At 39.3% G+C, this 27,580-nt stretch overlaps 1 protein-coding gene across 3 annotated transcripts in view; it reads right to left on the minus strand.

The window, feature by feature from the left end:
- EYA4 (EYA transcriptional coactivator and phosphatase 4) overlaps positions 1-26,485 on the minus strand; it is a 143,700-nt gene extending 117,215 nt beyond the window's left edge. The window contains exons 1-2 of one of the 3 annotated variants that reach the window (XM_071436273.1): positions 26,215-26,485; positions 8,518-8,619 (exon numbers count right to left, since the gene is read on the minus strand). In XM_071436273.1, coding sequence (XP_071292374.1) covers positions 8,518-8,550 — 33 coding nt within the window. In that variant the 5' untranslated portion in view covers positions 8,551-8,619; positions 26,215-26,485. Of the gene's footprint in view, positions 1-8,517; positions 8,620-24,346; positions 24,803-24,911; positions 25,174-26,214 lie in introns of those variants that run through there. The other 2 variants (XM_071436281.1, XM_071436291.1) reach the window with 2 other exon arrangements.
- Between the last annotated feature and the right edge of the window lie 1,095 nt (positions 26,486-27,580).

Here is a 27,580-nt window from a genome sequence, read left to right on the forward strand (position 1 = left end):
ACAAACCAAAAAGGAGGAGAGGAAATGACAGCCCATTCCACTCAAGCAAAGGCCTGAACTGCTGGGAAAGCAACCTGATGCATTCAAGGCACAGGATGCTGGAAGAATTTTTACAGAGTAAGAATCTTTGAATGAATGGAAAAAAGAATAAGAAGGGGTTTTCCTAACTGCTCGAGAGCCACTGTGAGGATCACCATTTAGTGAGAAGTTCTTTCTCACACTTGATCCTATCTGGGCCGGTAAATGCACAAATCCTACTTGCACAGAGTCAGTAAAAAGGATCCCTGAAAAACAGCTGAAGCACAGATTACTGGACTTTGGACTACAAGGATGGTTTGACTTTTTATTGGATGGAATTTAGTATCTACACTGCCCTGTCCAGCAACATCAGGCTGCGGGCTGTTACTATGTAAATCCCCAAAATTCAGGTGGTGGCCCAGCACATTTCTCTGCAAGCCATAAGAAGTCCCACAGGGAAGGTGACTGCATGACAAACTGAAACTTGAAAACCTGTATAATTTTTTAACAGCATTGCTAACTGAAATAGGATAAACGTTCTTTTTCATTTCAGAAATAAGTGATGTTTCCTTTAGCTCCTTCTCCTGTATACTTTGACTGAATCACATAAAGAAAAATTTAATGTGGCCCAGGACCAAAGACTAAAAATTTAAAGCCAGGTAAGGTTTCACAAAAACAGGAACAATAAAGACCTGAACTATAAAAGATGCTCTTTTTCATGTCAGAGATCCCATTAGCCAGTGCTTCCAGTACCAAAAACAAACAACAACAACAACAAAAAAAGAATCAAAAAATCATGGTCAGTTAACATTCATTCCTCACAAAAAAAAGAAAGTGAGAGATACAGTAAACTAGATTTGCTGCCACATTTAAGAAGAGGTTCATTCAGCCTTCGCTCAAACACACTTAGTTTCTTAGTTTCTCAGCTAGAGTTTGCCTTTATAATATAAAGTAGCACTCCAACACAAATCTCTGGGTCTCTTACATGCAAGCTGCTTCATATTTGGGTTGGTGACCTCTCTGAGTAATGTACAATCACTTCTGAAGTCCAAGTGCAAAACAAGGCAAAGGATGCTGCAGGACAATATTCTCAGAGCATTAAGTGTTGCTTTCAAGAGCATAGAGGAGCATGGACAATTCTTAAAATGAAATATTTAACTAATTAATAAATTAATAAATAAACATGAGTTTCACATTGTTATTCCAATGGGATCCTCTGGGAAAAATTCTGCCTTAAGTTATATTATGGCAAAACTATTTCCATTCACTGCAGCCAAAACATTTCATTGATTTTAATGTCTTCTTCACCTTGCTAAAAATGTAACCAAATATAAGAGAGGACAAGGATGTGAGTGTGGTTTAATGGTCTGCATGTGCCCAATGTGTTTAAGACATACTTTATAAAATAGGAAATTAGATTCTTTGCCTAGCATAAATTTATTATTTAAAAATTATTTAATATTTCTCCCTGTCATTCTTCTCTTTTTTAATACAAGTTGATTTGCAAGTCAACCACTTGGCTATGTAGGTAGAGCTCAGATAAAAGCTACTATAAGGAGAAGAAAGAAACCGTGACTGTTACATGATGCTGAATAAATATTAGCCGCAGCCACAAATCATTCAGATGTATTTGCTAGTAAAATATTTCTGAAATTATTGCCTTTATTTTGTACTGTATTTCCAAGTCTTTTCCAGAAAAGTATTTAAGCACATGCCTAACTTAAAGCACATGAAAAAATCCCATTGATTTAAGTGGGCTTAATCACATCCCCTAAGTCCAACACATTCTTCAGCACACTGCTGCATCTGGACTTTTTATAATAATCAAATTAGTAGAAACCTAATGCATGTTCAGTGTAAACTATGCTTTTCATGTGAAAATGTAGACTTAGTTATTTAATAGGCATGAAGGCACTGGGCATTTAGTCTTGCAAAATGAAAAAGCTAGAGAAGATTGATTTACTGTCATGTTGTTGAATATTTTGCTTTCATTACAAAACCCTGACCCCTTTTTACTGAAGAAGAAAGTATTTCTGAACATGTTAACTTCACCTGGACACTGTCAAAATCAGAAGCCTAAGCTGATGTACAGTCTCTTTGCTAATGAAACTTGTATTTCCATTTTGCATTCACAAATATGTCAAATGTGGACACTTTTGTGAGTAATTCTAAGTTAAAATTCAATATTAAAATCAATTAGAAGTATAGGATCTATAAATGTGGTATTTTAAATGCTTGAACAAGTATAATACCCTACAAGCAAAATTCATCTGCAGAGCCTGGAGTGTGTCTGTCACATTCTGATTTATTCTAGAAAAGCAATATTTATAGAGAGACATAATAGTTTTATTACACTGACTCATATGTTCCAAATCATGCATGTATGCATGCACAGATACAAACCTTTTTTTTAGGTGAATGGGTCCTTGTGGAAGATTCAAAGAAGGTCTAAGCTGGCCCTGTTTTCAGGCCTTGACAATTTTTTTCCGCCTGCAAATTTTTGTCATTATTTTTCCTAGTGAAGTTATCTGTTACAATACAATAGAAGTCACCTCTGTTATCCATATCACATCAGGGCTGTTACATCACTAGTAATAGAGAATTTCATGCTCCAGGAACCCTGGAGACCCCTGTGCAGAAGATGGTATCTACCTTGAGGAAAGTTCATGTAGCTTATGGCAGTGGCAATTTTCCCAAGTAGTTCTATCCCTAAAATTCTAGTCTGGGGCCTCTCTGGAGCCAGAAATACCAGCCATAACAAACTATATAGTAGCTATGTGTCAGTCCTTGTCAGCAGTCCAAGGACAGTGTGTGACAGCAGAACATTTTCTTTTATTGGTTTTCCTTGTTATTAAATAAAGCCCATACAGTGTCTTTCCATTTAAACCTCTGATACTGACACAGTAACATCTTCCAGGAGACAGGAAGAGAGCTGAACCAGAGGAAACATGACAGCGACAATGATAGGGGCATTTCTGTTTGCCAGCCCCTTTCTCATCTCATCTTGCAAGTTTACAAGCCATGGATATTATTCTGTAGAATTCTCTTGGATACATTTTTAAGAGATTGCTTACTTAGCTTTTAAAGGAATGTGCTTTCAAATTAGAATTTTAATCAACTCAGAAAAAATGCATATTTCTATCACATGCATGTCAACAGTGAACATTTGTATCTTTCATGCCATTGGTATTTCTCCAATGATATGCAATTCACACCACACACACAAGTCTACTCAGTTTATTCTGCATGTCAAAATGCATTAATTGCTTCTGAGTGCTGCCTCATTTGGACTGTCCCATTTGGTAAATGATAGAAATAAAATATATATAAAACTACTACATAGTTTGAAAAAAGTGCTTTCAAATTTAACAGTGGTGAATTTTTGTATAGAAATGACAGAATGCTGAGGTGGTAGAGCACAAAGGAAAGAGCAAAAAAAAGTGTGTGTTCATAGAAGTTGTAATGTCATATGTAAAGGTCTTACAGCTGAGAGAGAACAACATTGATGTTTCTACCTCAAATTCCTGTTAGATGAGGGACAAGGAATAATCGTATTACATTTTATTCTTTATTTACTGTAATTCAAACTGGGTGACAATTTTGGATCCTCTATGGCACACCACCTCTCTGTGCCAGTTACTGTGTTTGTAGAAAGGAGGTAGTAAAATACATAAGCAATTCTCAATAATACTCTGAAATAAACCTTCAAAAAGGCAGGCTGGTTTTCTACTACTTTCCATTACACCTGAGTTGAAGTTATGGCATTTTTCTTCAATGACTGATTTTAATTAAAAGCAAATAATCACTCATCAAGAAAACTATTTTTTTCTTAGTGCATCCGTAATTTTTTCACTTACCTATCTTAAATGTTCCTTGCTTTCATAACTGAAGTATTTGTGCATACTGCCAGCATTTCATGACCAGCAGCTAGACCAGGTAACTTCCAAATAACTCTTTCAAGCTACATCACTAACCTGAGAAGATAAATTGCCTGTAATAATACCAGTCCTACTAATACTGATATAACAGAGATAAGAACCACAACATGCTGTGCTGCAATGCAGTACATTGAAAGAAAGCATTTTAAAATTCAGGTAAAGAGTTAAAACTAATTTTTATTTCTTTGCAACGAGCTCCAGCCAAAGTGCTAGCAGGCTGCCCACCCCAGGTGTGGGGAAGATTAAGTGCTGCAGGTACAGGGCTCATGCAACAGAGAAGTAGCTGCAGCTGAAAACTGATCTGCAAAGGGATCATATCTGACAGCTTCACACATTAAAACAAAACAAAAACAGGGAAACAGCACTGTCCAAAAAAAGGTTGCCAAGGATCGTCCATCTGCAAGTGGGCCATAAATGCAAGTAACAGATATAACAGTCTGTACAATCTGATAAAAAACAAATAACTTACCCAGGGCACAAGGGGGATGATTGTCCAAATGTCACAAAAATAAAAACCTGTTCATTCAAGTTTAGCTTCACATCTGCTAGTGTCCTGTCCTACAGCATTGCAATCTATTGTTTAATTCTAGGTTAAAATGAAGCAATCTAAATATGCAGGCTGTTATATAAAAGGGCCAGGGGATGAAATTACACCAGTTTCTAATAAGGCCCTTTGAAACCCTAAACTAGCAAGTTAGCAGCCAAATTGTTCTTCTTCTACTAGTACAGACTGAACAGAAAGTGACAAAACAAAGAGTGTAAACCTGTAGTTCTCAAAATCCTAAGTGTGTCTGCTATACTGCAGCATGGCAGATAACTATTTAGGTGCTAAAAAATTATAGTTTTATTTATCACCTCCAAGATCAGTCTGGAAAAACGTTTGTATCCCTATTGCTAGACTCTTCATAAATACAAGATCTGTAAAATTTCCTTTTCATCCATTTCAAAACAAATAGAACTTATAACGTAGCTCCATCTGTCCATGTAAGACCAATTGATGTGGATTTAAGTATTCTCTCACTTGGTAAGTAGTAGCCTGCACCTGATGACAAACCTCACACCAGAACATGAAAAGGACCATTTGGCCATTTTCTTCTATCTGTGCAATACCTGTCTTACTATTTTCCTCTTTTTGACTCAGAATACTATTACTTGAGCCTTCCCATAAAGTAGAAGAAAATCCCATGCATGGATGTACAAATATATTCTGCATCTGAATTGGAAAGGAAAAGAAAGTTATGAGCTTTTTTGGACACACACCCACCCTAGAAAGTACAGTAGCATGATAGGCCCCATTCCAGACAGCTCCATGCCAGCTGCAAGGATCCACTGGATCTCAGCTGCACCTGATGGATCCCAGCTCACCTCTGCATCAGATAGTAAATTGCATCATCTTCCTACTGGTCTTCAAAATAGAGCCATTCACCTATTCACTTGTGAGTAGAGACAGGAAAGCCAAAGTATAATAAATTCTATTCTGATTCTGACTCTTTTTCCTGCTGAATGATCTTGATTAAGACTTGATTCCCCCACCTCTGCCAACAAGGAGAAGGCAGAGGAAAGGAGGCACAAGAGGTTTACCAATACAGAGGCTCTACAGTACAACAATTAGACAAGTATACTGACTTCTGGTCAAAAATAGGAAAAAGAAATAAATTACTGGCATAATGTGTATGTATATATATGTGTGTGTATATATATATATATATATATTAAATCTAATCAAGCTGGCATCTCAGAAAACAGCAGCTGCTCAATTCAGTCAAAAACAACTCTTCAGAGGCTCTGAGAACAGGGTAGCACAGATTCCTGAAGCAGTGTGTGGTCATGCAGTCACTGCACTGAGACAAAAGGGAAATAATTTATTTCTCATGTGGCAACAGGAATGCTGTGAAATTGCTCTTAGGTATGATGATATAAGTTTCACCTAACTGATATACTTTCAGGATAGGAATCACAGAACCAATCATTTCTTATTGGTGCATTTTTTGAGTTAAAATAATAATAGCGATCTAAAACTTACAGAGAAGACTGTCAGAATAAAAGCTACACTACAGTATATCATGCTTCAGGAGGATGATCTACTCTCAAAAGTTTGAATAATTTCCTTTCTTTAAATAAAAACCTGAAAATTATTCTTGTTCACTATACCAAGGAACTGTGCCTGGCTTCTTTTCCCAAGGATGAAAGATTCTTTGACAGAATTCCCTGGGAAATTAATCCAATAAAGGAATCTTTCTCTTTAGAAAACTCAACTGTCCATTAAACACACCATGCAAAAGCAAACACCTTCTAACCCATCCCAGCTGCAGAGAAAGGCAGTTTTTAAAGTAACCAAGGACGAGACTATTCGAAGCCAAGGTACCAGAACGAGTTTGAGCACAGGTCTCACACTCATGCTTATTCACACAATCTAATACAAAGGCAACAGGAGCTAGATCCTTATGCTCCATGAATTTTCATGATCTAAATATTATGCATTTATCTCCCAAAAGAAATTTTGAGGCTGGCATGAAGTACTTATGCTCCCTGAGCACATCAAGAATTAGAAATCCTGCCTGATGGGCAGAAACTGCCCAGAGCTAACCAGTATAAAATACATTAACCAGTACAAAACAGCACAGCTGCACTTCAAGCAGATACATCTGATACCTTAGAGTTTAAACCACCAAAGCCTCCTGCTTCCTGAGATCTCTAGCCCACAGAGATGCCCTGCGGCTTTTAAGCAACTAAGCCAGAGGTGCTATTTTCTTTTTTGAAAATTGGCTAAGAGAGGAGTTTAACCATGATGTAACAGTGAAATGGCTTTTGAAGTTGGGAAATGAAGGCTTAGTGCCTGCTCTAGGCAGAGAAGCCTCACAGAATTCCCAGGACAGTGCCCAAGCTCTAGGTGAGATTTTAGTCTCAGTGCCCACCTGGATACAGGGAGTGATGAAATGGCTCTCCCACCCATTACCTTCAAGTTCTGACACTGTTAGTGAAGAGTAAGAAGAATAAACTTGTCTGGAATCATTACTTTCTGTGATACTAGCATAAAGACAGCAAACACCACCTTCATAGGCAACACAGCACAGATTTCACCCCAATTTGCAATCTGCAGACCATTTTCACATGTAGCATAAAACTATGTAGGAATTATGAGAAATACTACAGAGATTATACTATGATGGGGTCATAAAATTGCTTCTAAAATATGTATTTATCACACATCCAGTGTTGCAAAAACATTTTAATTACTATGGAAATATGTTTTTGCAGTAAGCTAAACTGGCTCATCTACCTCCTGTTAATAACCACACCATGAATAGTCCACAGAAAAAGTGTTTCACAGACTACAAGAGATGAACTTCTGCCTAATCTTTTATGACCTTTATAAAACTTTATTAAATGATGAAGCCATGTAGCTTTTACAGGCTCTAAAGTTTTGCTTGGGAACACTTTAAATACATAAATATGTGCAGCTGTCCCAGGTAGTGCCACCATGGGGACTTAAGACACTGTTAAGACTTTCCAGTCCTCTACCATTTAAAATCGGTAATAAAACTCTAGTCCAAGATAAAGTCTCAGATAGGAGCTACCCAGCCAGGAGCAAAGTATTCCTTATTAAAGAAAATTACTGACATTTTAGAAACACTGCAACTCTTCCCCCACTTACTTGCACTTGTGTTACCCATAAAAGTCTCTAAAAAAATAAATATATATATATATATTCAAACTTTTCAAGTTTATTGCATGGATAACCTCCTTCAGCATGTCAGAAATAGAAATACTAAATCCCTTTGTTCATCTTTAGTACACTAAGTCCAAGCTGAGAATCACAGGAATCATGGTACTGGCAAAATATGTCCCTGTTGTGAGCAGTAAGAAACAGCAGAAAATTAAGATGCTAAAAAGCCCAAAACATTGGATGGCAAGCCCAGATAGTTTTGAATTTGCTCACAGCCTTCTGTCCCCTCAGAACTGCAGTCTGGTGGTGAGGAGATCTGAAGATGATATCCTTAAAGGCAAGGAAAAATAAGAAAGGAAAAGGAGATGAAATGTCCACCCCATTTTTCCCAGAAATGTAATCAGTGAAAAGAAGAATCTGTCTCTGACATGGGATGGGGGATAGACTACCAATTCTCACAATCCTGAAAAAAATAGTGTATGTCATCTGCCAGTCTGACCATTTGAAACATTTTGCTTCTGTTTTTGGTAACCCTTGATTTGAAAAAACTGACAGACCGCTATGGAGATACATTTTAATGCAATTATTTGAACAAGGCATACCATTGTGCACGTTTCTAACATTTTATTCTTCCAGTGCAGCTTAATTACATCCCTCTAACAATCGCAGTTCCGCAAAATCTTACATAAGAAAGATCTTGTTCCTTTCAACAGGGAAAAAAGATTAAAACCACTTTTACCATTTAAAGTACAAACTAAAAGGTTTAAAACTAGGAGCTTGGAAGATTTCCCCAGATCTTACTATAATTTTCAAATCCAAAGTAAAATCCTTTCACACAGCTTGGTTGAACAGAGTTCAATTTATTCCATTCAATTTAGCAACATTTATACTTACTGACTGTTCACTTAGATCCTGAGAGTCTTCCATTGAGGTTATTCACCTTTCTTTTCCTCCACAAGCAGAAATTATCTTCCTTTCAATTTACAGCTCAGCAGTCTAAATTAAAAGAGAAGATTAAAAAACAACATGTTAATCTATGGTCCTCACTTCTAAGACAAATCTGCAATAAACAAACACCCTAACTGAGGTTGTGGTTTCACTAAAACCTGAAGCAAAGTTCCCATATGAAGATTATTTTAATGTAAAGTACTTCAACACTTTCAGTATTATTCTGGGAACTATCTAAAATATACCAACAGAAACAAGAACTTTTCTTTGACTCCTTCAAGAGAAAAAATAGCTCTGAAAACAAACCAATAAAGAAGCTAAAATGTTGAATACAGGCAGCTGTTTAAGTAGTCAACAAATGATAACCCTTGAGAGAACATCTTAGAAAGACAGTTATAGAACAGAACTGCTTAATACACATTTAATGATAACCTCTTAGCCATTAAGTGTCTGACATAAAAACAGGTTATTATGCAATTATCAGCGTGAAGTCCCCTCTCTAAGGTTCATTAAATTCCTTTGGGATTAAATTAAATACACAAAGTGGTTTCTAACAAGTGGCTCCCTACAAAGTGCTAAATGAGAGACGTTATCCTAATTATCTGCTATGTCTATACCTTCTCTAATAGGGTGAATCATTCTCATCAAATATGGAGATCTTCAATAGGAAAATTCTATTTTCCAGGAGTTCTGCCTCTGAATGATCATGGTAGCCCTAACTAAAAAGCTACACTATTATTTTACAGTGTCCATTCTCAGAAAAGATCCATTTTGGAGTTAAGCAAATTTTCATCATTTAGAACAAAAAAAAAAAAAAAAGTGACAGAGATATTTAATATATGCAATAATCATATCATTAACCAAAACTCATGTTGCATTAAAAAAAACCAATATGTAAACACATATGTTAAAGAACCCAAACATCCTGGATTTGCTTATCAATATTACCTAGATTTGTTTATCAAGAAGGCACCACAAGGAATTCCCTGGGACTCTGCTCAATAATATAAACATATTATGGATCTCTGTTTTAAATTCTGACCAGCAAACACTAATAAACACTACCAAGGGTAAAACATGGACAGCTGTATTGGCATTTGCAGAGTATTTGAAAGGAACTCAACCCATGGAACCTATGTGGAACCCACATATTCTCACCCACTGCCCTGCATTGCCCCGTGAGTACCTCCTCTCTTAATCTCAAGTGCCACTTACTTGCCATGCCTCCACTTACTCACCAAAAGTAATTTTGTTTCACATAGATATTTTCTAGAACACGCACAAATGCACAGCCTCAGCCTACTTTGCTTTCAAGTTTCACCTGGATTTTTCCTGACACCAAATGACACCCTTCTGTCTTTCTTCCCTCTTGCCTAAGTTTCAAAACTATTTTCATTCACATTTCACTAATTTTTGCTATGATGTTACATAAGGAAAAGACAAATTTCAAGAAAATCATGTTGCATGTATTTCACCATATCACACAGCTGAAAATAATTAATGCTTTTCAAAATGGTTTTAATCTCCTTTCAATTTCAGAGGGATCCAAGACATCGATGTCTTCCCCCACAATGCCTTCACCAAAACTGTAATCATTTCCCATTACTTTTTGGTCAATGTGGAGTCCACACTCCTGTATTTGTAAATATCTTCTTCAGTCTTTGTTCAATGAAGCTAAAAGAGGAATTGAAGGGCTTCTTTAAAATACCCACTATAGGCAATTTTTAGAAAGGAGCCTGCCATGAACAGTGAATATTTTAAGAGAAAACAGCTCTACATGGCATTGCCTGCAGCAGTCCCAATCAAAGGAGGCAACTGCAAACACAGTGATGATTCTGACTGATACTAAAATATTCCATTAATAACTTAAACATAAAATCTGCTTTGATTTAATTAAAAGGTTGTAGTGTGTTCATGTTATTGCACTGGTAAGATTGCTCTCAGAAAAAAATGGTCAAAATACAAAATTTGTAGAAAATTATTTGACCAGTTTCTAAGTATACTGGCTGAAAAGTCAGTATATATATAACTGGCTTGCATTCAAATAGCAAATGCTCTAATTCTGTCAGTCAGGCACTGAAGGTGGCAGATTCTTCACTTTCTGTATAAAACCCAACTATAACTCAGCTACAGAGCTACACCAGAACAGAGAGACCCATGTTTCTTTCCCTATTGATGGATGCTTAATCAAAGGACTCTGACATCAACCAATGGATGTCACATTTTTCCAAAAATAAACCCAGAGTATCAAAATTTTAAATACACCATGATGACACAAATCCAATAGGAGTTTTACTACAACGAACTGCCAATGATTCACTCACAGTATGTGTTGTGTCCCAAAATTCAGGAGGGTGTACTCACTGAATACATCATTAAATAAGCCACTTGTATTAGTCACCTTCCAAAAAAAACTAACTTCCATGAATTTTCAAAGTTACTTCACTGAATTTCAAGACAAAGACAAGCTTCTTTATGTCTTTGTAGAAATAGAAAATATGTTTCATACATCATTTGCACAAATGTGCTAAATTTTAAGTTTCTGGGGCACTGCTGTTCATCTTTACGCTGCCTCAAAATTCAGAAGTCCTTACTGGAAATGGAGCTTTTTGAAATAAAAGTCAGAAATAATATTTTATCAGTATTATTCTACCTATCAACAGCTAAATTCTGCTTCATTCTGAGCCCAGTTAAAGCAGCTGATTATAACCAACTGCTAACACAAAGATTTTTATAATGGCAGTTATGCCAACTGCACTTAGACCAAATCCTTTAGGGTTTAGTTTTATAAATTTGTAAAAGGGGAGAAAAACCATTAGAGAAGTCAGTGATTTAAATAAGACCAACATTACTCCCTAATAAAGATATAAAATTAAAGGATAATAGTAACCTCGTGCTGTTTTATGAGGCAATAATCCAGTTACCAATTCAACCTTGTAGTTTATTCCATCAAGAGAACCAGATTAAAAACAGAGGGAGGGAAGGCACTTTTATCCCTACTCTATTGCAAGTGTTTCTAACTGGGTTTAAATATTTTTAAAACTGTTGTTAAAAGTCTTAAACTCACAGACAAGCCAGAATGAAGAAAAATGTCTGTTTCTCCTCTTTACCCACTCCTTGCAGATGTGGCTTTAAAACTGATGAAGTGTTTTATGCTCCCAGATAAAAATTTTACCTTTCTAAGAAATGTCTTAATTAGGAGGATTCCTGACTTTCTTCATCAACAAATGCATTTAAATCTAATTTTTTATTTATTTGTTTTTATCTGGGGGAATAAAACACTTCATCAAATTTAAACTGCAACTTCCAGGACTTGACTATGAGGAGAAACATGTGTTTCCTTCCAGAGATACACACATAAGTTAAAGAAAATAAACTACTTGAGGATCTGCTGCACACAGCATTATAAATGACTGAAAATGTAATGCAATTTTATTTTCTATGGGATGTCTGCTATGATCCTGGGCTGCAACTTCCACAAGCTCAAGACAGAATGTGAATTTGGGGACCTACAGGTAAAAACCAGCCTTAAAACACTTGAAGTTTCCCAAGAGTATCTCAGAGGCTGCTGCAGGCCCCCCAGTTGGCCAGATGGGGATATGGATCTCCAAGAAGAATCCATCACATGGAAGAGGAGTTTGGCCATCAGAAAAAAAAAAAACCCTCCCCCATTTCACTTCAACACAAGAACTTGGGAAGAAAAGTCCTCTCATTTCAGAATTGATCTTCTGAAATGAAATTCAGGGGCAGGGGGAGCATTGTCCTCAGTTTCTATCACATTTTTTCACATTATAATAGTATTGGGCACATTTTCACATTCTTTTTATTCTGTTTTATCTTAAGAATACCCACTTCTACTGAGATTATATCAGGTGATGCTCCCTAGTTCTTCCGAGGCTGTATCATTTGATGCTCTGGCAATATAGTTCAGAAATTTCATGTTCCCAGGCAAATATGCTATACTGTTTTACACATTTTAAAACGTGTTGGTAATAAGCCTAGGAGAAGGATGCTGCTGTGGTTTACACAATTCCTTCAGCCTCAAAAAAGAACTCATTTCTGTCACAGCCACAGGTTGGGAGTCAAAATGTTTAGAGAGCAGCGGTTACAAACAGAGTAATTTCTTATTTTCTAGTGCTCCCCTTCAGCAATCTCTCATAGTACTTAGTGCTGATAGCTGCCACTGAATTAATGCAGGATGTGAACCAGTAAGTGAGGATGGGCTCCAGAGCCCAAACTCTCACAGTCTCTCAGGCAAGTCTTGCTTTGGATTTGCACCGCTCCTACAGAACATCTGAGTAGAATAAAGCACATTCAAGACACTGTGAAAGATTAGGCAAGGCAGGTAATGAGAAAATTGCTTTAGAATCAGTACAAGAATCTAGTGCATACACACTGCAATCTCATTAAATTAGATGATTTCATGCTATTTGTTTCCCATGAAACCTTCTTCTTTGAAGGAACAGGGGAAAGGGAATGGGGAGTAACAAACAGGCACTACCTAATATTCAGTAATTTCCTACCCAAGAAAACATCCTTCTGGTCATCTGTATGCCTATCACAGAAAGTCTCATGTAAAAAAGATAAAATATACTTGATAAAATAAAGTACCTTGAAAAAGATAAAATATCTTGAAAAAGATAAAATATCCTTTTAATTTCCTAAAACAAAAGGAAGCCAAATGCTGATTTATTAGAACTTCAACTTTGTCTGCCAAACAAAGCCATCCTGACAGTATGACCTTTTCACAGACGCATTTTCTTCCCTGAGGAAAACAGGCAGGTGGACAGAAATATATTCAGAATTTTAAAATTATTTTAATGCTCAAATTTTACTTTTCTTATTCCAGAAGGATTCTTGATGAAAGCAGAAATGGCTCAGGAATTTTGTATGTTTATTTAGCTTTAGCTGAGGCCCTTTCCTTAGCTGATGTCTACTATCTGATAGCAATATGAGTAAAATGAGCCTCCTGAAAAAGTCCTATTTTATTACAGAAACAAATCTTGCTCCATAGACTAGGGAATTTATGAGAATATAGTCTTTTCCTTCCTCTTCTTCTAATACCTTTTTTTCCTTCCTTGGGCCTCCTCTGTAGCGGGTTAAATATGGCTGTCTTTGGATCAGTTTGATTTCAGTCCACTTTTAGCTTGCTGAGGATGAGACTTTTACACTCAGAGAAGTTTTGGAGTGTTCTGGAAGCCTTTGTAGCACATCCAGTTCCCACTTCTATATTAGTGACTTCCAAAGAATGGAGCACCTTCCTCACCCGGAGCCCTTGGTATGCAGCAAGCCATAACATCATGTACCACCAATTTTAGCTCCAGGCATTTCCAGCAAGCCCTGATGGAATGGAATTGTCTTCCCTGGGTTTTGTGTTCTGCTGAGCACCTGCCTACATTGACTTGCATTTGCAGATGCATTGCTTAAACAGAGAAGGTAGATTACTCCTTATTTTGAATAATCTTAATTATGCTGGGATTTCACAGAACAATTAATGCAACTTAACACAGATGAACATCCTATTTTAGCCACATATACTGTTGTGAACAGGGAAGGAATACACGAGCAATTTCCAGGATGAGCTGACAAGCAAATGGACCCACCCAGCTGCTTTCTCTACAAATAGCCCTCATTTTCACAGTAAATACTTGGGTGACAGTGTATGGATTACTTGGAGGGGGCTGCACAGGACCCCCTTTAGGATCCATTCAGTGTCCTCATCCCAGCACATATCCAGCATGGATGTGCATAAGAATATGCATATGTTTAACCTGAGTACATGGTATATATTCTAATGTATATAGAAAGTGTGCTTCTGAAATTAATAAGCTTCAAGTGTGATGTCAGACATCATTACTAGATTTAGAGTCTTGCTACAATCCCTGCTGGAGAAGAAATAGTGTTTGCTCCTGCTAACACAACATTTATTTTCAGATTTTGGGTTAGGATGCATGTTAAGAATAGGCATGGGATTGTCAATATCCACCACACATTTATAGCTCTGAGCTTGTCTAGTTTCCTTTTACCTTCTCCCTCTCCTGAAAAAAAAATAAATTTGTAACTGTGACATAATTTGTTATTTCCATCTTCATTTCTGAGCACGTGAAATATGCCAGACAATAAATACAGTAATAAAGACATGATTTATGCCACCAAACCACAACACACTGAGAACATCTCAAAATTCTAATCAAATTTTTGACTTTCATGCAAGTCACTATACATTTGTTAGACACAGTCTTGCAAACTCTGCATGGTCTTCAATGAATATTTGTATAATTGTCAGTTTAGGGTAATTTGCTTCCTTGAGCTGATTTTGCTGAAGATGGCATTGCTTTTGTAGCATTTATGGACATTTTATTAAAAAAACTAAGATGGTATTGCCACTCTACATCAGGTACTTCCAAAGTAGAAACAAGTCACAGCACCACAAAACCATCTGGTACCAAAAGCTGGCACCAAAACAAAAAAAGCAGAGCAACACAGACCATGAGGTCCCTGCATCAGTTAGGTACGTGAACCAGGTAAGAAACAGAAAGGGTCTGTGACAGATCTGCCTGCTGATTCTACCATCATACAACAACAAATAAAAAAGGGGAAAACAGAAAGACTTCCTGGCAAATGGCAAACAACTGCAAGCACTGGATCTCATTTACTTTAGTTTTGTAAAAGAACATGTTGGTGCAGCATTTGTCTTTTGCAGCTCTGGGTTCCAACTTTACAGGTACCCAAATATGACTAAAACTGATTCCCCTACTCTTCCTACCCCTCCCATCCCATAACTGTGTAATTAATAACTTTGAGAATTTCAGAATACAGAATTTTAGCCCCAACAATACATCCCTTATCCTGGCAACATACTAATAATTTCACACTGTGAAATTACTAAGATTGAGACCAGAGCTACCAATCCACTGATGTTTGGGGGCTTCCCAGCTGTGAGAGACCTCTTCACTCTTGCTTAGATAAGGCATGCAGCTACACAGACTTCATCTATCTCATTCCAAATTAATCAATTACAGAATTTTCCAGAGAGAAATGAATAAAACAAATGCTGATACCGTTTCTGGCCTCAATTTATAAACAAATCTAATCTAGAATCCCACAGTGTTCCCCTAAAAATAAAGAGAAAAGAAAGGTAGTTCCCAGGGAAAAGAAACAAAACCCAAACAAGTTATGCAAAGATGCCACAGATAGAATCATACCCTTTTCAATTTTCTAATTAAAATTTTTGTTTTATTTTCCTACTAGCTGGCCATTTCAATATTTTAAACAACTAGATTTTTTTAGGGAGAAGAATTTTGGTTTTTACTAGACAGAGTATTTTGCTTAACTTCTGAGACAATTTTCTGCTCTTTTTTTGTAGAAAATAGCTGTGAACAAACCAAAGAAAACAATTCAATTATTTATAAACAAGCCATTGAAAACAGAAAGTCTATACTTGGTTAGCTAGAATATTTAAAGACACACTGTCAATTTGAAAATATTAATTATTTCTTATTCCCTCTCCCTAAAACACGTCTAATTTACCTTTTACACATAAAAAACCCCTCAAAAACCTTGTAAACCTTGTGACACAAAATAAGCATAAAATAACAATAAATATTATTTCTAAAACAGAAACATTTTAGAATTTAGGGAAATGTTAAAATGAGCATATCCACATGGTAAAACCAAACTGCCGTTTTACAAGGCTGAAAAACTTAATGCAAAGAATCGAGCCACATGGTATCATGAAAGCTGTGACAGCATCCTATCTATTCATCCTACCTGCTTTAAAAATCATGCCACACTTTGAAGAGTATATTCAGCAGTATGATGCAATCAGAGTTACTGTAGTAGTTCAAATTACTTTCTAGGCATACTAGAAACATCCTGATGAAGAAGGAAGTTTACAGCATGCCCATCCTTTTTAGGTGTGAGAGTCATTGCTCAGCAGCTGCTATCCCTGTTACTGCCAAGTGTCTCACATGAAATTCTTGAATGGAAGATTTTGAAATGTCAGAAAGAAATACAAAGTAAACTCACTGAAAATAAACTTGGGTACTTTGGTTCCAGTTTGGTAGAAGAAATGAAATGTTTTTCTTAACCGAAGTTGACAATAACTCCAAAATATAGCATTTTAGAAACTGTTATTTCTTCATTCCGTGAACAGTGGAAAACAAATAGTGTGAATGCAGAACTGTCCCAGAATACAGAACTCCTTCTGGTGCCAGCATGCAGCTCAGGTGCTTTCTGATGGAACAGAAAAATTATTACTCACCAAAACTAACACTGCTGCACCCCAGCCATCAAGTCAAACTGAAACCATCAGAACACAATGATTGAAAGTATAAAATTTTCTATGTACCACCTCTGTCCAGCTCAAAGAAAATGCAAAACCCCATACCAGATGTCCTGTGTAATCTACATTTTTATGCTGCTGATCCTCACACGAGCTGTCTCCACACATTTCGACTCCTGCCCCATCGGATCCAGCACCAACAGGCAACTGAAATGTTGTGACATCCATGGAACAGCTTGCAATCCTACAGGCAAATCTTTTTTACTATGAGCCAGCAGTAAGTGTGCCACACAAAGTAATTGTAAAAAACAGGTATTCTCAGATTTTAATGAAAACAACTGCTTTGACAATGCATTCTTTACCACATTTCCTCATTTACATATTTATTAGCTGTGATCAAACTATGTTACATTCTAGTCAACTAAAATTTGTTAATTCCCTGCAAGAAACATCTTCCAATGTTTAATTACTCCTGCGGTATTAAATCTGAAACCTCCAATTTTTAAAGCTTCCTTTCTAAAGCTAAGAAAGGGTACAGCTTTGCATTAGTAGTTGCACCCATACCACCTACACAGCTAATGTAATCCCTCTTACTCTGCTGAGTACTTAGTTTAAGTTACTACTCCTTTTTATGGTTACAATACCATCATTATAATTTTCTATGGCCTCCATTTGTTGTTTATTTGTTGGTTTGGCTTTTTTTTAATAAACAGCTGGCATGTAGTGAAGTACATACTGTTTGCTTGCTCTCAGTTTGCTCAATGAGCCAGACTATTCTCATCAATCTGCTCTCGTCATTATTTACCCATCCCTCAGTCTTTGTAGTAGCAGTACTTTAGGCATTACAGTCTAACAACAGAAGTATAAGGAAGTTTGTAAGAAGAAAAACATCTTTTATTATGTCAGCAATTGTTCTAATCAAGGGTATTACTTCTTGTAGAACTTACTAATCTTGGTGTCACTGGTAAAATAATAAATAGGTTTTGATTTGATGATTGCCCCCTGAAAAACCCTTTGTAATAACACGCTTTTTAAAGACTTGTTAACAAGTAACTATTTGTGAAATCTATGCTTTAGTTTGCTGTTTAATCCATTTCATTTGTGCCAAGTTGATTTTGTATCCCTCAACTTTATTAATCAAAAAGTCATGTCAACTCAAGACAGACTTACAGAACTTTCTTACATCATTACACTTATCTTTGAAAATCAAACTTGTACTCACATCAAAAATAATATCACTGGTTTGGCTTGCTTGAGTGTTCATAAACCCATGATGTGGTACAGTATGCATATTTCAGTGTTATATGGGAACAACATAAAAAAAGGCATTTGGAACATGATAGCCTGTAAGTTAATACTTTGTGACAGTGGAGACTAATAAAAAATAGTTGCCATAAATTAAGCACTTGTCTACAGTGACAGCTATGTAATGGCCACTTCTGAGAAATTATTGCACTCCTTTCCCCAGGAATAGTGATAAAAGAATGCAGCCTGTCACGAGCGCTGCAGCCCTTGGCAGTGACGTCCCACTTCTAGAGGAGTTATGCTCCTCCTGTTCCCAGCTTTTGGACGCAGTGCAAAGATCTGGAAAAGTTCTGTCGTCTGGTATCACGTCTGAACTTCCTTCAAGAAAATCACAGCTGTCCCCTCCAAAGGCCCCAGTACATTCCTATTGTTTTAACTTGCACGTGTATCTGCCAATTATTTGCAGCTACTTCGATTTTAGTCAAAAATCCCTGCATCAACACAACCTTTTGATTAAAGATCAAGGGATGATTTTGTAGACAATGTTTTCATTCTGAAAAATTCCACCTATCCCACAGACTTGACCCTGCAGTTCAGTTAACAGAAGTGGCAGATTAGGTAACGGAGTCTGTGGTTCTGCAGCTATTTCTGCAGCACCGCTGCCAGGCTCAGCAGCTCGAGTGCTGCCACTCATCCCGACCTTTGCCTCGCTGCCAGCACAGCTGTTTGTGAACCACAGCAAGAGTGGATCCAACTTAAACGAGTGGCCAGCAGAGGCGGGTTAAGGGGCTGCTTTAGAAGTGCTGCCACCAAATATGAAACCATGGCTTCATGCTTTTCTGTCCTCTACCGCAGGAAACTTCCACAGATCAGAGGTAGGACTTCAGATGAGGTTACTGCTATTGATGCTTATATGAACCAATACCCCTATATAATGATGCAAAAACAGCAAAATGCTGGATCTGTTCCTACAGACCTTACAATCAAACTATTTCAGACTTAGTCCTGATTTGACAGCATCTCACAAGCTGCTGTTTCAATCTTGGACTTCCTTCAAAAAGCTGGGCAGTTTCACAACTACCAGGGAGCAAACTCTTCTATTTCATCTGTTTTGTGCCAAAAATTTGACTGCTCATCTAGCCCTTGGAGAAATCAGACTATCATTTAGTCAGAAAATTGGAAAACAAGCCGAAACATAGCTAACTAGATACCAGAAATGACTAGGAAACGTATCATCTAGCCATTTCAGCTGAAACACCTCATATTGCAGGTAACTCCTAGACATGCTGCTGCACAGTGAGCACAGGATTCAGATGATACTTTTTGAACACAAAAATTGCTTCTCTGAAGGTGCAATTAACTGAAAAAAAATTAATTTGATCATTATATTACATCCTTCTACCGTGCCTGATTAGAATAAACATAAAAAATGGGTTGGCTGAGTGGAAAATTACTTTCATCTTCCTATTTAGAAAACCTACCACAGTTTAAATCTTGTCTTGGGGTAACAAGAAATGTTATTTTCAAGACCCTATCCCAGAATATAATCACTGCATTTGCAAAAACTTCTACATCATTCAGCCCTATTAGTTTTCAACTTATTAGTTCTCTGTGCTAAGAGGACCAGAACAGAAACGCTAGGTTGAGTCTGAGTTGCATTGCTTGGCGAGGAAATGTGCATAATCTCCTGCGCTGTGCCTGGGTTTGTGAGACCACATCTATGCTGGGACACTCAGGAGAGCTGGAAGAAAGACCTCATATGCAGCATGATGTCAGGATGCATAAACTGAAGTGTACAGAAGCTGGTTTAGCTGCTCTCTCTTAGGAGTAAGGTAAACTTCATTTTCTGTGATGTTCTGGGAATATACTACAGTGAATAAAAAGAAACATCCAGATGGGATTTAATATGGACTTCATGCCTTTCATTGAATAGGCTTGGAATTCATGAAATGTCCCTGAACAAGCACAACCTAATTATTCATTTCTTTGAGCAACAATGTTGCCTTAATAGAATTTTAAAAAATACAGACAATTATAGCAATATTTCTAACTGCATCATTTTCAAAAGTACAGTTACTGTAAAAGGCATTTCTGTCGTCGTGTATAAAATGAAACAAAAAAAAAGTTCAAACATAGGAAACATAGGAGTATGAAAATGCCCTGAAAGGAAAAAAAAATATAATTTGGACATTTACACTTAACTCTCTTTTTTTATTTTCCTAAGTATTGCAGGATCACTTCTCTGTGCATGTAATCTCACATATATAATGTATATTGCAATACCCCACCAAAAGAGCAGACTGAACTAAGAATAGAGGACTAGATACTCATCTGGCATAATGTGAGACCACTCCAATAATTTCAGCATTCCTACTCCAATTTGCAACAGCTAAGGATCTGGCACAAAACATCAAGTTAAGTTTCCAATTACCTCATGCACCAGCATTGATTTCAATAGTTATATACACATAGTCATAGAGGAGAATTATTTGAAAAATTGCAAACTCAGCTCTGTGTTTCTTTTACTTTTATGGTCTAAATCAGACCTTCCATGGTATTTTAATGTAGGTTTTTGTGGTTTAATTATATATATGTCAAGAGTAGACTAGTTACTTGCTGATCTACCCAATTAAAAAAAAAAGGCAGCAGTAATTTTTCACTGCTGAGAATGTGAGCTTATACTGGGTCACATCACAATAGTATTTCATTTTAATGCTGCCAAAAAATCTAGTGCATATTAACTAAATCACGTAACTAATAAGTTAACATCTATGCAAAAAAAATCAGTCTGTGTGCGAATATTTTTCAGGTTGCCTTGGGAGGTCTTTTCTGTAATTTTCTGCTCCAAATTAGTCAAATTTTGTATAGCCTGGCACAACCCTAGCGCAAAGAGAGTATTCAGTCAGCCCGGGCAGACTGAGTTCTTTAGAGACAGCATTAAAATTACATCCAACAGAACTGCCCTCCGCTGCAGTTCTACAGAGAGCTGCTCAGTGAAAAGTCACTGTAATAGTATTTATTTAGTTAGTTTTAGGAAAAAGACATAGATCTCCAAATTAATTTATGCATAGAAATCCTCCAAACTAATTATTTTCAAACCCATGGTAACTGCAGCCTAACGCAAACTTTAGTGTCTACTACCCAAGCCTAACAGCCTAAAACCAAAAAGGTCTGACGGGCTTATGGAGTGAGAAGCTCTGAAGATAATCACCAGTCATTATAATCTTCCCTTGGAGAAATAAGGAAAATTTTAACAAATTGAAAATAAAATGCTTAAACTTTAGTATTCCTCAGACAGCCATTAGCATTTGACATTTTGCTCTAAAGCCTAATGACTAGCCTATACAATCCTGTGACTGAGACTGCCCAGTGATACATTTCAATATAGGATAATCAATCATCAAAGTAATTTTCACTGTTTAACGTTAAAACGAAAAGGCAGCCAGCTATTCAACACATTTTTCAGGCTTGGAGATAAAAAGAAGAAAATTCTTTAAAATAGCTTTTGCCTTTAAGGTCCTATATTACAGGCATCCCAAAAGCAATCCTTCTGGCAGCATTGCAAACTACAATGTAGACTAAAAATGTGAGTTTTACTGCCTTTTCAAAAAGATTTTATTATTTATTTGACATATGAGCGCTCTTCTTATCTGAGCTTTTGCATTGCAAATTGTGTCCAAGTTCCTTTAACCACTTCTGATTTAATGACAGATTTAATAACACTGCAACACAGAAATGTGGAATTGGCCAAAAATTATTTCATAAAAATCTGATTTCTGTACAGCAATGTCTAAAATGTCACCTAATACATACAAGTACCTCAGAAAGTTTTTTATGTATATTGTAAAGCCTGAGGCTTTGATAGGTAAAACATCTACTAACTTTAAAAGACGATAATTTATTTTTAATAACCATTTTTATTTAATTTTTCAAAGAGAAGCAGTTTATACCTTCAGTAGAATCATGCCCTGAAATCTCAGGGGTGATAAAAAGGCCATGCCAAAGCTGAAAGGTTTCGAATATCAAACTATACTATTATGTCAGGGTCAGCAAGATCAATTAGCGCTTTTCAATGACAGAAAAAGGTTAAGTTGGACACACATTTACACAATATTTAAGTCCAAAAAAGAAAAATAGCACTTATTAGGTGTACTTATAAACCTCTCAATCAATGACTGAATATCAACACTCTTCTTCCAGTTGCATGCCATAAATGCTGGGATTTTTTAACACAAAATGTCAAGAATATTACAGATATATTAGATAGCAGAAATGTACAAAGAAAAAAGCAAAGATATCTGAGTGTTGCTGCTACCAGACTTGGTTTAGTGGTGAACTTCCAAAAAGCTTTAAAAATACTTGATCAACTTGACATATGTCTGTCAGTCTGATGTCCCTGTGCTTGCATTTTTCCTGCAAACACTGACAGTACCAAAAATGAAAGCTAGTGAGCAAGTATTCCTATGCTCAACTAAAAAACAAACCTAACCCCACCCCTCAACTGGAAAATACTGTAAATAATCTGTAAATTAACTCATCCAAAATTTGGAAAAAAGCAAGTGTGCACGTTCTGCAGCTAACAGCCAGAAACATGCACACCAGGAAGCGAGGAAACTTACATTTCAGTTCTTAGTATCACAAGAATACTCACTGGAAGCACAGGTATGTTAGAAGTTAATTCGACACCTGTTAATTCAAGCGTTGCCATCATAAACATAGCTTGAGCAAAGTAGCTGGTTATGATATCAAATAAAGCCAGCATAAAATCACAATAAAAATCCAGGAGATTAAGAAAACCTAACGAAAAAGTACACTGTGTTGAAATCAGTGATTTAGATTGCTATTGCCCTGAGTAAAAGCAATGGAAGATTACTTTTACTCAACGATATATTTCAAAATGTCTCTTTTTTAAGCCTGTTTCTTCAAGGAGCGATTTGAAATATTTACTACCAGACAGTACCTAATTTTAGGTTTTAAGTGCTTTAACAGCTCTATGAAATATGATCAGCAGCTGCAATATAGAAGTATGCTGAATAAACGCTCCTTATAAAAAGGGAGACCTGCTTTACCCTGAGTTCATAAAATCCCTACTTTCAAGAAAGAAAAAGATAACACAGGAAAAATTGAATAGCTGTGTCCTAGAGCGTTCAACAGAAATTCCAGGAATTTCTTTTTTCTTTCTGTGGTAACTTGCTTATTTAAGAGAGTAAAATGCTTTTTAAATTTTAACACTGGAGGACTGCACACAACATCGTCCAATACCACCAGTTCATCAAGGAAACAGATAAGTACCTTTCCCTCACCAAATGCCAATGTTTAACATTAATTCTAGGACTTGCATAAAGTTTAAAGAGTTGCATAAAGTTTAAAGAGTTAAACTTTAACACTTGCATCAGATGCTAAAAATATGCCACATGATACTATCTATAGCTGTATTTCTACAGTTGCCTTGTTTGAAATATTTTAACTGGGAACTGCAAATAAGAACCAACCAGTGCCCTACTCAATACGCTGCTTGTTTAGGGTTTATTTCTTCCATTGACATTATCCACACAGAATAAATTTATACTGCAAAGCGTTGTGAGGCCATTAATAAATACAAATCCAGCAAGAGTAACCTTCAACTAAATTTATTATCAGTACCACCATATACATGTAACAATTAATAACTGCATACAAATTATCTGAACAAAGATGCATAAAAGATTCGTCAACATACTCCACTTTCATTTCTATTAAATCTGGTTGAAGAACATTTGGTAACATAAATACCGCTCTTGAAAAAAAAAAAAAAAGGGCAAAAAGAGCTGTTTCAGACATAGCCCAGCTAATGTTAGATGTCAAACAGAGAAAGAATCACCAGGAAGAGAGAGAAATGTCAGTCTGTATTTCCACTTTACTCACAGTATGATATATATTGCAAGTATGCAAGCATTTGTTATTCGGCAGCATTTTCAGAAATGCTAGGGGAAGAGTCAAACCCGCAGCAATTTTACAAAACTTTTTTTGAGTGTTAGGGAAATGAAACAAAGATACGGCCTGAGCTTTATTGCAAAGTACATGCTTCTAACATCAAACTCCGAGGTCAGAACAGAAAATCTATCTGCCAAACAGAAAAGATACCTTCTTCATATAACTCCCTCTAAATCTAAACTGCTGATTAGTTTACCTTAGATACGCTTTTTAGTCTCCGCAAATGAAACACGTAAAACAAAACTCAGAAAACTGCAAATACTCGTTCCTTACTGTTCTAGCATGACTTCATACTTAAACTGGAACCGGCCAGGTCGCTCCCTTGTCTGGTTCAGCGTGCGTCCCAGGGTTTTTGTGAACACCAGCTATTTCCCACCGCCACGCGCGAACCGAGCGCGTCCCTCCGTGTGCTCGGCTGCCAGCCCTGCCCGCGGGTACGGAGCCGGCAGCACCGCGCCTGCTTGGCTCGGAGCGCCACTTTCATAAATGTAAATGAAACTTTAGATGCCAACTACCGATTGGCAGCGGCGATGCCGTGGGATTCCGCTCTCCCTTCCCGGCGGAAGGCGCCGCGGGGCTGCTCCCCGGCCAGCCCTGTGTCCGGCCGGGCACGGCGCGGAGCCCCTGCGGCTGGGGGAGAACCGCCGTGTGAAACGCAGCCGGCGGCTCTCCGCGGGTATCTGACTTTGGAAGTGTCTGTAATGACAGCAGGAGAAGGAGATTAATGGCTAAGAGCCCGCTGGTTTTGAACACGAAGAATCCTGTTACCTCCTTGCGGATCAAGTACGCGCGCACACCCGCACACACACACACACACACATGAACACACAAGGCTTACCCACGTGGAAACGCTTTCTAACCAAAACACAAGTCCCCGCATCGCCGGTGGAAAAGGCGGCGGGACCCCCACGCCGGGGCTTCCCCGTGCCCCGTCCGCCGGCGCAGCGGAGACCGCGGCGGGGGCGGGGGCACGGTGGGACGACCCGAAAATGCAACGTTTTGTCTTTAAACCACAAGAAAAACAAGCCAGGGCGGGGGAGGGGAAGGGCAAGAGACATCCCCCAGGGAGAGGAAACGGAGAGGAACAAAAACGCCGGGCAGCTCTGTCCCTGGTCCCTTCGGACACTCGAAAAAGTGGCCGCCGGAGCCCCGCGACGGCTGCCGGCCCGGAGGCAGTGGGAAGCAGCGTGCCCCGTCCGCCGGCACCCCGAGCACGGCACGCCCGCAGCGCTCCGCCCCGGGGCAGGCGGGCAGCGGAGACCCCCGAGCGCGGCCGGGGCAGAGCGGGGCGGAGGGCGGGCGGCGGGACCGAGCGGAACCGAGCGGCTCCTCCGCCGCTGCCGCCCCTGCCCCCCTCGGCGTCCCGGCCGGGCTGCCTTGCCCCGCGCTGCCCGGACCCTCGCTGGAGGAGCGGGGGTTTCGGGAAGGGAATGCCATCCCTACGTGTTTTCATGCCGCTCTATCCAGAGGGGACGCCGCCACCAGAGATGTTGTTTCCTCACAGCCTCCGGCCAAGCCGCCGCTGGCCCCACTGCCGGCCCTCACAAGGGCAGGCAGCCGGCAGAGCCCGGTCGCCCAGCCCGGGCGGGCCGGCAGCCCCCGGCCGCTCGCGGGGCGCAGCCCGGGCCCCCCGCTTCCGCCGCACCGGGAGTGGGCGGGAGGCGCAAGCGGGGAACAGTGCGACGGCAGCCGTCGCGGCTTGCTCCTGTGTCTTGGGACTTACCCCAGCAGTCCCCCAGCGAAAGAGCGGTGAGGGCAAAATAGCAGGGAACATCACCTGGACTGAGGCAGAAAGTCCGGCTGGGCTTGGAAAAAGTCGCCCCGTCCGCACGGAAAACCAGTTTGGGTTTTTTTTGCAATTAAACTCGCGTGGGGCCGGGGTAAAAGCTCGTCTCTACCCCGCGATGGACGGCTCCGCTGCTCCCTCCCATCACACTTGTTTTACAGCAACTTTGTTGTTGTTGTTGTTGCTGCTGTCATCGAACCGACATGAAAACAGTGCTAAATAAACGCTAAATACAAGGAGACGCACACACCCCCTCCACGGACACATGCACATGCGACAGGGAACCCGTTTCCTCCACCTCCGAGCAGAAGGGGTGGGAGGGAGATGCAGGGACGGGGAAGTCAGAGACACTCACCTTCTCGCTGCCGGGATATGCCGCTTCCTTTATTTTAGGGCCGCTCCTTATTTATTTATTCTCGTACCTTCTCCGAGCCAAGGCTCCCCTTTTGCACTGTTCCTCTGGCCAAAACAGAACATCCCCCCTGCAAGTCGTCCCCCCCACCCCTTTCTCCACACACAAATAAAGAGCAACTCGGAGCAAAACGGGAGGGGAAATTCGGGGCGGGGGTGGGGGGTAGCTGCAGGAGGAGGCTGGTACGGGAGAAGCCAAACACTCCTCGCACTTCAGTGAGTGCAACTAGTTGCCTCTCACGCACAGCAACGCAAAAAGTTTCCCTGGCAAGGGACGGGACTTCCCTAAGAAAAGGTAACCCCCTCCCGCCCTCCCGCCCAAAAAGGCCGTCCCGGGAGCGCGGAGGTGAGGGGCGAGGAGCCGGGAGCCAGCGCAGCCCCGGGGCGCCGCTCCGCACTTGTGCCGGGAGCTGCCGCCGGGGCTGCTCCCCGTGCCGGCCCCTCTCGGCACGGCAGCCCCGCTGCCCACCCGCTCTGCCCCGCTCAGCTCGCCGGCACTGACCTGCCCCGGGCTCGGAACACCGCGGCGGGCACGGACCGCCGGCTGACCCGGCCACCAGACAATTCCAAAGTGTCCCTCCCGCGGTCCCCGGCCTCACAGCCCGGGGCCTGGACCTTTTGCCTTCGCTACTCCCTGACATCTGCAGTTAGTAGTGATGGGAGCAAAGGAGGGGGCCCTGAAGGGTAGGATTGATTAGTGTCAATCCGCTGGAGTACAGGTAGTGAAGTCCGCACTCCATTTTTCCCCTTTGTTTTTTCTAGAAGAAGCCAACACTATAAAGTAATCCTGAGTTTGAATGATCAAGTATGATCGAGTGCTACATGACAGGACTGGTTGGCATACCCTTTTATAGGATACATTTGTTTCCTTTCTCTCAAGCTGGTCAGCATGGATGAAGGCAAAGTCCTTTCCTGCTCTGAAACTGAACACTCTTCTCTGCAAGAAATTCAGCAGCTGCATTTGGTCCTCTTTGCTCCATTGTGTGGGGAAGCGGAAGAAAACCCCTAATTGCTTAGTCACATTTCATACTCTTACTATTCGCCTTGTATTATCTTCTGACTATAGCTTCACTGAGTGGATTGAGTGGCTCTTGTTCAACCAGATGCATCACCCTCTTTCGGTCAAGTTAACTTCACTCTCCAAAGGGTCTAAGTAAAAGATTTAAAAGAGGAGGCAAAAGTCAGGCCCTATATTTGGAGAGAGATGTGAGAGAAGAGTCTTGGGCTTCAGAAGTCATGAATGTTAGAAGCTTTTGAGGTCAGCAGGTCACCAGAAAGGAGGGGGAAAAAAGTATGGATTTGTGAAAATT

This window comes from Agelaius tricolor, unplaced genomic scaffold (genome assembly GCF_023055355.1).
Source record: "Agelaius tricolor isolate 1412-34295 unplaced genomic scaffold, bAgeTri1.0.p SCAF_1, whole genome shotgun sequence".
Classification (NCBI taxonomy): domain Eukaryota; kingdom Metazoa; phylum Chordata; class Aves; order Passeriformes; family Icteridae; genus Agelaius; species Agelaius tricolor.